Source organism: Pyxicephalus adspersus, chromosome 12 (assembly GCF_032062135.1).
Source record: "Pyxicephalus adspersus chromosome 12, UCB_Pads_2.0, whole genome shotgun sequence".
Classification (NCBI taxonomy): Eukaryota; Metazoa; Chordata; class Amphibia; order Anura; family Pyxicephalidae; genus Pyxicephalus; species Pyxicephalus adspersus.
Window position 1 is genome coordinate 17,728,663 of NC_092869.1, and position 12,096 is coordinate 17,740,758.

The following is a 12,096-nucleotide window of genomic DNA, read 5'->3' on the forward strand; positions in this document are numbered from 1 at the left end:
TAGAACAACATTTATTTCATCATCAGTAAGCACTAACAATGGAAAAGGAAGGGATACCTGAAAATGGTGCAAAAGTATTTATTCCTATTTTATTATTATTATTATTATTATTATTAATAAACAGGATTTATTGAACAGCGTCAACATATTACACAGTGCTGTACATTAAATAGGAGTAGAAAATGAGAGACAGGCACAGACAGGAGAGGTTCCTGCCCAGAATAGTTTTAATTGTGGTTTCCATTTCCCTAAAATTGAGCTTTCCCTTCTGATCTAACACTTACTTCTACTTCTGGTGGAAGTAGTAATATAAACATAAGTTTTTGGGTGACCAAATCTTTGGTGGACCTTTAACTGAACTCAAAATATTGAAGGAAAATTCTAATAAATACATTTATAAAAGTATACAGTATGAAGAGGCAAAGAGATTGACAAGAACCTGATTCATGAGGCAAGCGTGCTTGAATGCTGCACTACAGCCTATTTTTAGTCAACACTGAAATCACATGGTGGGTGAATGAATACGGTGTGACCATGTGACACCCAAGCTAGCAAAACACAACAGACTACACTACATTAGAAACCATGTGTCTAAAATGAGCTGTGGCACATACAATTCATGAGAACTAGATGATGAGCAATTGTAGGACTGTTGGTCTCCTAATTGGAAACCTGTAGTGCTTATAACATGATGGCTTTCAGATTTTGCATTGTAAAGTTGTGGCTTTATATAAGTCTTAACCCAAAACATTTCTAAATTTCATAACGAATATTTTTAGTACAGTGAGGGACAGTTTGGGCATAATACAAAGACTAAAGGAAAACTGGACATAGTAAGAGGATGGGCATAAGAACAAAGCAAAGGGGGCAGTGAAAAGCTGAGAGAATTATAGGGGTAACTGGAATTCTATGACAATAGGGAACACTGAATGTGTTTCCCCACCGGCCTACAACTTTCTTCCACCCGGCTTAAAAAAAAAAAAACAAATCCGAGAACACTGCTGTGGTGTGCCATCAGCTTACATCAAAAAATGATTACAATATTTTTATAAAGATAGCGGAGCTGTAAATGACCATCAGTATTTTTCAATGTCATGGAAGAAGACGTAAAGTAAAATCGTGTTGGATCTGACTTCGGTCTCTTTGGAAGAGTTAACCTGCTGGTGATAAAAACAAATCATGCATGTAGGCATATTATCTGCGAAGACTGGGTCAAGGAGGTTAGTCAATGCATAAAGCTGTATTGTGAAACAGCACATGCACTGTTACTTCAAGTTAGCAAAACCTTGCTACTAAGAGAAAGTCTTTTAATGTACAAGAGGCTTTTTAGTTACAGAGAACAGTCTTGCTCTCTAAAGAAGCAATGATAGCCAACATTCCAGTATTGGCTAAAACGATGTAGAATTCAAGGTACGTTAACAACACCATAAACAGAATTAAAATGTTCTCTCTCCCAGGTGAGGACTCCTTTTTAATGTTTCATTTGTAAGTTGTACAATCTGCTTTTTAATGGAAAGGTTACCAAGCAACTTTCCAATATTGAATGGATTCTGCATCTGCGCAAGGTTTTTCAACTTAGCAAACCACTTTTTACTAGCTTTATTTCAATATTAGTTTTTTTTTTCAAAATGGTGGATTGATAATCTATATGTGCATTTATTGTGTATATAGAGTGTTTTTATACTTATTTACATTCACAGACTGACACTATTATCACATGTTTCTATTTTGAGGGGTTGACTATATTTACCCTTTAGTAATATGGTTATATTCATCATCAGAACTCTACCTTCCTAAAAAGTCAATATTTGTTGGTAATGGGGTTGGCACAGGTTTGGCCAAATCAATTGTAAAAAAAATCAAATTTCCCCAAATATTAACTAGCAAATATATTTATATATATATTACATATACAATCATGGCCAAAAATATTGGCAGTGTACTTTTTTTTTTACATATGGATTCTCCATTTTGTCAAAATAAAGACATGGTGGGATATGTTGAGTATTGTACACGGGGTTAAATTCAAACAATTTTAGAACCTGCTCAAGTACAGATTTTATGTCCTTATACGTAAAACTAGAACTTAAAGCGTACCTAAACTCAGAATTTTCACTGATCTCGTGCCTGGGTCGAGTGACATAGTAAGAAGAACCCAGAAGAAGATGGTGGCGCCTGGAGCACCAGCCCAAAGACGGATACTGGGACGACGCAGGACCTGATAGAAGAGACTTTGCATGAATTGCAGAAAAAAATCTTTTGCTGAGGTTGTGGGTGATTTTTGGGAGGTGAGCTCTTCTTCAACATCTTGTAACTCCTTAATGACCAAGACAAACTCTGCAATTGTTTATTGTTGCACATCAAAGCGCAGCTTGCTCCAAAAGGTAATGACTAGGCTCCATAAAGAATTTTTTTTTTTGCTTGGTTTGTGAATAACTCACAGTGAGGATTTTAAACAGTAACTGACACCATGGTGCCTAATATGTTGAGACTGTTCCAATTGGGAAACTGTTCATCCCAGCCTTTGGTGGGTTTAAGACCTTTTATATTGTGCTTTTTACTATATAGTTTTTCTATAAATTGTGGGCAGCATCCAGAACGAATTAAATGATTTTCTAGAAAAACCTATAGGAAAGCACGTTTTGGCTAACAAAGATTTCAGCTAACAAATGTGACTGTGGAAAAAATTATCTTTGTTAGCCCAGGTATCACTGTACAGTGTTCTCCCCGTGCCCCTTTAGCTGGCAGTTTTTGGGCACCTACTGAAAGTTTGGGTCACAATAGAGGGGTTGCCACCCGCCAACTTTTTTCCAACCCCACTTAAAAAAAAAATTCTGGGTTGAACACTGTATGTATACACCCAAAAAGGCAGCAACGTGTGTTTAGTCACAGATGCAGGTTCACTACAGGCTCTCAGTTTCCATGCAATGCAGAAAGATTAAATCCATCGCTCAGTGCAGAGTCACAACATTTTACCTTAACTAATTAGAAATGTCCTTCAGACGCCCTGTATCATCACCTAGTGGAGCTTAATTTCAGAGGTATTTGTAGGAGTTGCAATAGTCTGCCAACCCTTACTGCTTTAAAGAAAATTAAGATAAACCTCCTGATGTCACTAAAACATTAAAAATCTTTAGTAGAAACTAACAGGTTTTGTTTTTGCCTTCCTCTGGACCAACTATGTCCATAAGGTTTTATATCTAGTGGTTAAATTTGATGGACTTTTTTAACCCTTACTTACTAACTAAATGAAAGTTTTCAAATGAACGTAAATTAAAGTGCAAATAAAGTGAACAAGCGAAAATCTTTTGTATTAAAAAAATACTCTGTATTACAAAACTTCACTACCACCCCAAAGGTTACATAGTAGGTCAAGTTGAAAAAAGACATAAGTCCATCAAGTTCAACCACTAGGGAAATAAACATATCCCAGATATAAAACCCTATGGACATAGTTGGTCCAGAGGAAGGCAAAAAAAAACGCTGGTACAATTTGCTTCAACAGTGGGAAAAAAATTTCCTTCCTGATTCCATGAAGCAATCAGATGTTCCCTGGATCAATGGTCTCTGGTATCTTTACTTTAAAGCCTTAATACCCGGTTATATTCTGAGCTTCTGGAAAATAATCCAGCTTTTTCTTAAAGCAATCTATAGTAGTTGCTGAAACTACTTCCTGAGGGAGCCTATTCCACATTTTCTCAGACATCACAGTGAAGAATCCCTTCCTTATTCAGAGCTTGCGCCTGGAGGAAAAGAAGTGTAAACAGTGCCCTCTTGTTCTTTGTAATGACCTCAAAGTGAATAATTGGGAAGAGAGTTCTCTATATGAAGCATTTATATATTTATACAGGGTGATCATATACCCCCGTAAACGTCTCTTCCCACGGGTGAATAGATTCAGTTCAGCTAATCTCTCCTCATAGCCGAGTTTCTCCATTTCACTTAATATTTTAGTAGCCCTTCTCTAAAACTCTCTCCAATTCCAAAATGTCCTTTTTGTGAACTGGTGCCCAAAACTCGACTGCATTTTTCAGATGAGGACATACCAATGCTTTGTACAGGGGCAGGATTATGTCTCGATCTCTACAGTCTATTTCTCTTATAATACAAGAAAGTTATTAACTCTTTGATCTACCAGAAGCCCCAGATCCTTTTCCATTCCTGACTCCCCCTAATGTATTCCACCTAGACAGTATGAAGCATGCATGTTGTTAGCAAGTACATAATTTTACATTTATCTATATGAAATGTCATTTGCCACTGGCTGCCCAATCAAGCAGTACATCCTAACTTGCATATTACTGTCTGTGGGGTACTGTGTCAAATGCTTTAGCAAAGTCCAAGTACACTATATCAACTGCTACTTCATTGTCTACCTGTTTACTTACTTCATCATAAAAAGAGAGTAAATTTATTTGACAAATTCAGTCTTTCTTGAAGCCTATCACTTATATTATTTTTTTCTAGCAGAAACTCCTCTATGTGGTTCTTCATCAAACTCTCTAGGACCTTTAAAACGTTGGATGTTAAACTAACCGGTCTGCAGTTACCTGCTTGTGACTTTGCTCCCTTTTTTGAAGATAGGAACCACACTGGCCTTACGCCAATCCATTGGTACCATGCCAGTGATTAAAGAGTCTCTAAAAATTAAAAATATTGGCTTTGAAATAACTGAGCTCAGCTCTTTGAGGACACGTGGATGTAATCTATCAGGTCGTGGTGCTTTGTCAACCTTAATTTTACCCAACTGTTCTCTAACATATCAAATTTGATGCATTGTGATCCATTTAAGGCAGTGACATTGCTATTATAAATTTGGACTTGAGCTCTGCCATTTTCCTTTGTGTACACAGAGCTAAAAAAAAAATGTTTAGTAAATCCTCCTATTCTTTATTCTTAGTTACTAACCCAGAGACATCTTTTGTGGGGCCCACATGCTCATATGTAATATTTTTGCTGTTAATATATTTAAAAAATATTTGGGGGTGAGCTACATGGGTTTTAATTTTAGCCTCCTAAACTTATTACCCATTGAAATACATTTTTTTCAGTGTGCTTGTGTAGAATAGACAAACACTTACATTTCTGTTCTGTGTTCTTTGAGGACAATATTGTCTCCCAGTCCAAGTCACAGAGAGATGCCCCCTAACAGCGGAAAATTTGCACTTTTAAAATTAAATGTTTTTATCTTTCCTGTTTTTGCCTTCAGTTTACAGCTTACATTCAATAAATCATATTATGGTAACTGCTACCCAGGGTTTCTTTTATATACAGATTTGTTATAAGCTCTGCATTGTTAGAACGAACTAGATCCAGTATAATTTCTAGTTTCTAGGTTCACTTTAAAAAAACAACAAAAAACAAAAAAATGACGCTAAAAGCGGAAGAAATGCAGGTGACCTGGTACCTCAAAATCATAAAATAAATTCTAAAAGTTACATTTAATTAAATAAATAAAAAAAACCTTATTACCAGAGAAATAGGTTTGTCATTTCGCATTCTTCATGGGAATAGACAATGTTTTTAAAATACAATGCCCTTAATCATATGCAGTTAGAATTCAATTACCACCTTTATATTCGTTGTCCAACCCAGTTGCTTTATATCTTATCTCATATCCTTAGGAACTTCCTGGCACTGTATTGCGCCAATCGCTGTTCTCATTCAAAATATTTAGCTGAACCCCTCTCTTGACCAAGGACAATTTTTTGGTGAAACATACCTGTTTAAATAGCCCTGGTGCTGCATGAATAGAATCTGTTTATCGAGGGAATATAGACTCTGGCCTTAGCAACGTACAATATTCAGACTAGAAAGAGCATGTTAAATGCTTTTTTGTGACATGCCATTATCCATGTAATACGGATATTAAAGTCCAGTAAGTTTTTAAAGTTAAAGTAAACACAAGATGCCTTTATAGTACTGACAAAAACCAACATATCTGTGTTGGTGGCATAAGATGTTTGTTACTGTGAGTCAAAGAAAGGTTCTGTATGTTTTATGGCACAAAGAAATGTGTTAAATCAGCATATGCAAAGTATACACAGACAATACAGACCCAGTGGAATAAAGTTCTGCACAAAAGTTGAGCCAAACATTTCACAATTCCAACATTGATTTAACTTACAGAAAGCAGACTAAAAGAAATATGCAGATAAATTGAACATGAAGATTGAGAGTATTGCACCTGCATAAAAAATGTTGACAGTTTAAAGAGTTTTAAGGTGCAGCAAACTAGGATGTTTAGGATAAATTATATAGCTAGAAGGACAGGAGATAGAGCAAATCATTAACACAAATGTATTCCTCCCTTATGAAGAGAACACAAAGCAGGATAACAAATGGCTGGAGCTCTCAGAAAAGGAAATAAAAAACTGCAAATATGCTTTGAAAGTATCAACATAATACATAACAGGAAGAGGGACTGTACAGCAATAAGCAAGCTCTCCAGTGACTGTCTACTAATATCAGACAGCAAAGACAACTGGCCATAATGAAAAACCTGGGCAAGACACCAAGAGCTAAAATACAGCAAATACCAGCTCAGAAGACGAACAACTCCAGGCAGTACTTTACCAAAGCTGAATATACAGCAACGCCCAGATGAAAAATGGTAAAACAGCTGGATATTATCGTTTTTTTGCAGTAAACAGATCTCAAAACGTTTCCCAATGGTAAAAACATAGGTATTAGGGCTTCTAACAATTGCCACCAAACATATTATTTTAAAGTTGGTGCACTGCCAAAGCCTGAAATAGTTTTGTTTGACCTCACAGCAGCATATGACAACAACTAAAAAAAAGACGATTCGTTTATTTTTTTATTTTAACTGTTACCATAAATAATACTTTAACTTGTACTTCTGCTACAAAAAAGGTTTGTACTAACCTTTCCGGGAAATCCTATAAAGGAGAGCAGGGACAAGGAGTTGGGATAAAAGCTGATTGAGCAGACGTTCTACAGGAAAGGCTTTTTTAACAATCTGATGTTCAGACTGTTCCTTCTGATCAACTCTGAAAGAACTTTAACCTGCAGCTTTGCAATATACGTATTAGAACCTTGGCACAATGACGGCACCAGAAGACGTATAGCAGGGATGCCCAAAACATCAATCACAATCCACTGGCCAACTGCAAAGGCAACGCAAGTTGATTGTGGAGCCCTGCCTTACACCTCTTTTCAGCCCTGCTGTACGTCTACAGAGATGCTGGGGATGTCTTTCGTCAGACAACACCAGACGGCTCGTGTAACAGTGGGGGGAGAGAGAGAGAGAGAGAGAGAGGGGGAGAGAGAGAGAGAGAAAGAAGAGAGAGAGAGAGAAAGAAGAGAGAGAGAGAGAGAGAGAGAGAGAGAGAGAGAGAGAAAGAGAGAGGGCAGGAGGTCAGTCTGAGGTGAGCAGTGCTGGGCAGCAAAGTCAGTTCAGGCTCGGTGTCAGGGTTGAATTACCGAGATACCTTTGTACAAATTAGCAGTTCTTTATTCTTGTGCAGCACGTCATTCTCCTACAGGTGAACTGTAGCTTTCCGGTCACTATAGCAGTGTAGTGCATTGTCTGTGCAATGTGCTCAGTATGTGTGTGTGTGTGTGTATATATATATATATATATATATTTAGAATTTTTATTGTTGGTAGATGATTTTGACTTTTGAACACACACAAAATCATTATTTATACTAAACTATATACAGTTTTTTCTTTTTTTATGATTCTGTCTGAATCTTGGCCAGTTTACAGAGTATGCTCTTGCTTGATTTTCACTGCTTGGCTGCCTTTTCCACAAACGACAGATATTTATTTTTCCTTATTATCTGGAATTGTCATGTTCCCCAGACCTTTTGGTCAGATATGCATTGATCATACAATAAAGGTTTAATAAGGTAAACTATAAAGGGTGAGTTTAATTAGAGTTAGGATAAGACTTTTTTTGCTACGCTGTATAGAAATGTTTCACATATTGTTACAATTTGAGAGACCGCTTCTAAAACTCAGCAAAGATTACTGTGAAACAACTCAAGTCAAAAGTCAAGAATGAAATTGCTACATAACTATTAAAAAACATTTGTGGTAATCAGCTAAAGTGAATAGCAAACAACTTGAAATGTTGACCAAGATAGAACAAAATGCATAAAGGTCGTTGTAACTAAATTTTACAGGAACTGCAAATGGACTCACCTGACCAATGCCCTGTAGAGGTGCCAGATCTATCTGTACATGTGTTGCTAACTGGCTTAAAGACTGTTTCCCATCCACCTGTTGCATATCGCCAGCTTTGCGACTCCAGGATCAAAGTTCTCTGAGTGCCAAAAGCAATCATGAAACAGTAAACAACATGGTGTAATTGGCAACCATATCCACAGCCTTTGTTGATGTTACATACAAGTTTCTTGGCCTTATTGCAATCTTTTGGGTTCTGTGGTTAAAACAGATAAAATGATTTTTAGATGTGCTTTAAAAAACGTGTGTGTGTGTGTGTATATATATATATATATATATATATTGATAAACACATACTCAATGCATTCAGCTTAATATCCTTAAATGCATTATAACACAGACATTGAAATTAGGAGTTACAACTTTAGATTGCAAGATAGCAGGACCTGGAAGAAGAAAGCAAAGTACAATGAATAATGCAATGAACATTTTTTCTACAGCTTTTGAACATATTTCTGTTTTCTAAAATTGAATGTAGTTGTTACATACCCTCAAGAGATTGTATGGCAATATAAACATATTCTTTTAATAGAATGGCCACTAAACTTTGTAATAAAAAAACAAAAAAAAAAACAAAAAAAAAAAAACTACCACCACTGATGACTGGTATTCTGTAATTTTACTGCCATTTGCTCCATTAAAAGCTGTGTAGAGAGGAGATTGTATCTAAGAATCTGCAATACAAGGGTCTCTTTGCTTAGAATTATTCCGCAAAAAAAAAAAAAGAGACCTGTACTACCTTAACGAATATCCTTTTGTTTACCCTTCTTTTGCCTCATTAAAGTGCTTTACTGCATATTACCATGCCAACATATCATTATAATATTTGATTGTTGCTAAAATGCTGATTTGATCTGTTTCTACATGTGGTGCTTATTGTGCTAGTTTGTCCCTCCTAACGGTAATGCAGGCCAGGTTGGGAGTTTACTAGTCTTAGGTGCAGACATGCCCGGGCACCCCAACCGTGTTCCCCAGGTGGATCTCCCTTCTGCCCTCCTTTTTCTGGTCCCCCAGACGTGGCTGCATTAGTGAGATTCCCCCCGATCTAGGTCCGGGTATTTCAAGTTTTGTGGTTGTTGTTCGTATATGTAAATGTGTGCATGTGTAATGGTACTTCTCCCCATCCCCCTGCCCTCTTACCCTCCTCACCCATGTACTTGCAGGGCCTCAATGCCTGTACTCTACACCCTAGCTGCCTGGAAAAAAGGTACTATAGCATTTTTTCCCCTCCATTTTGAACACTCATGGTTAGGTTAATGTCCCAAAAAAGTTAAGGGACCTAACTCCCCCACCAAATGAAGGCTAATGTCCAAGGAGCATAAACGTCAGAAAGTAGACAAAGCCTTTCTATAGGGGACACACCTAGATCAAACAGGAACCTTCACGTTTCCTAAACGTTACTACCCAGTGGTATACTATGCCCCGGGTAAGAATCGCAAATCAGCAGGGGTTGTTGGTCCATACCCAATTCATCCCCACTAAATCTATCCTAGATCCAGAAGGTAGATACATTATCCTACAGGGTGGGATTGATGCAATGGAGGTGGCATTATGCAATATTTATGCCTCCAATTCGGCTCAGAACCAATTTTTAGAAGGGGTTATGTCTCACGTAACCTCGCCGTCCTACACCTATTTGATATTGGGGGGGAGGGGGGTGGGCTTTAACCTACCTCATACTCCCCAGCTAGATTGCCTTTCCTTGGAAGCCTCTAACCAACCTTTTACCCCTCCAGTGGCTTTAGGCGTTTACTTCACCAATATGGCCTGCTCGATATCTGGCGCATACAGTACCCTACCGACAGGCAATATATTTTCTACTCCAATCCTCACCACACCCACACTAGGCTTGATTATTTTTTGGTCAATACCTTAGCCCTTAGGTAAACCACCTCTCTACCTCATTTGAAGAAATCACTTGGTCAGATAGAGCTCCCATTTTAACGTCAGTGGAGTTTGGTAGTGAGTCTTAAGAAATGTCATTGGTGACTAAATTAGTTTTTACTGAAATACCCCCCTTCTAAAATGGCTCTTCAAAGCAATCTAGATACTTACTACCCAGTTGGTGTCCCGGATCTCCACTTTATGGTAAGCGCATAAAGCGGTCATTCACAGACAGTGGATTGCCGAATTGTCCAAACACAAAATTTCTCTGAGAACTCAGCTAGAAACCTCACTGGTGGGACTAAAACAGTCTCTATATGCTGCCTTGTCTGTGGCCAGACTTTGCAAGGTGATTGGTTTTAGAATTTGCCTCAAAGAACTGGTCATGGACAAGGTGGAACAATCCCTGAAGTACCTATGCCAACATTATTATGACAAAGGGAACAAAGCAGATTTTCTTTATGGCCCGTCAAATCAGGGACCAGACTGCCAAAGTTACGCCAATGGTGGTACGAGATAGCCAGGGTACTTTGCATTACAATCCCAAGACCATTGCTGAAATCTTTGGTGAATATTATAAATCCTCATAACTCCTCAGTTCACAATTCACAATTGAAAGATCGGGCCACACTTGCTTCACGCATATACTTATATTTACAAGGCTGTTCTCTGCCTACTTCAGGCAGTAGTAGAAACCTCAGTAGTAGAAGCCCTCAAAGAAGCCACCACTGTGAAAGAAGAAATTCTCACTAATAAAAACCTACCACTCCAGAAAGCCACTTATTATAAAACATTTTCCTCCACCTTAGCGCACATCTAACACCTTTCTAGAGGGCCTCCCCAATTCTGCAGTTCATGTTACACTCTTATCTCTGTTTCCTAAACCGGGTAAGGCTTCGCAGAGTCAATCCAGCTACCGCTATGGCTATGGCTATGGCTATGGCATTCCTAAATTCAAATTTAAATTTTTTTACTTGGATCCTAGCCACCCAAGTAGGTACCTCCTACTTACCTGGAATAATAAATAAAGATCAGGTTGGTTTCCTGATGTACCAACAAGCAGATGATAACACCAGGCTGACGACTGATATAGTAGACACCCTGAACAAATGCTAACAGGCTAACACTCATTGCTACTCAGCCTGGACGCTGAGTTGGCCGTTTCTGCAACCAAACCTTGTGATGGATCAATCTTAACAGTCCCTTCTTCCAAGCGGTCCAGGCCCTATACTCTACTCCGCACTGGGCAGGGATACCCTTTGTCACCACTCCTGTTTGCTCTGTGCATCCAACCATTAGCTTGGACAGTTCGCAAACATCCCGATATTCAAAGTGTTCCCATCAGATCTAAAACATTTACTATCACTCTCTATGCAGATGACATACTGTTGACATTGACAAATCCGCTCATCACCCTCCCTAATCTCCATACTGTATTGGACAGATATGGCACCCTCTCTGGTTACAAGATCAATTCCTCCAAAGCACTCGAAATTAATCCCTCACTGCCGCTGCTCATTCACTTGCACTCCTAATATCCCTATGATTGGAAAAATGACTCCATTAAAAATACCTAGGGGTCCACATCACACCAAACTATGGATCCCTGAACAATGCCAACTACCCAACCCTCCTTCGAGACTTCCACTCACTTCTCCACACATGGCGAGCACTTCCAATATTTTTCTTTGGTTGGATCGATTTGGTCAAAATGTCCATACTCCCTAAAAAGCTGTATTTCTTTGTGACCCTCCCGATTCCAGGTCCCATGCACATTGGACGAATGCTGCCGCCCTTGACTTTAGATGGGGATATAAATCCCATCGGCTGCCTAAATCTGCACTCTGCTCCCTTTGGGTGAGGAAAAGGGGACTGGGTGTTCCAGAATTCCTTAAATACTATTTTGCTACCCACCTCTAGCACCTGGCCTAAGGTCTACCATGTGGTCATTCAATCGTTGGACGGAGATAGAGAAAATATCTAATCCAATCCACCCTA

At 38.4% G+C, this 12,096-nt stretch overlaps 1 protein-coding gene across 3 annotated transcripts in view; it reads right to left on the bottom strand.

Annotated features, from left to right (window-relative positions):
* Window positions 1–12,096, bottom strand: part of FUT8 (fucosyltransferase 8) — a 140,735-nt gene that overhangs the window by 34,928 nt on the left and 93,711 nt on the right. For all 3 annotated transcript variants that reach the window (XM_072427850.1, XM_072427851.1, XM_072427852.1), the window contains one exon: window positions 8,173–8,410. In XM_072427850.1, the coding sequence (XP_072283951.1) occupies window positions 8,173–8,410 (238 nt within the window). The remainder of the gene's footprint in view (window positions 1–8,172; window positions 8,411–12,096) is intronic.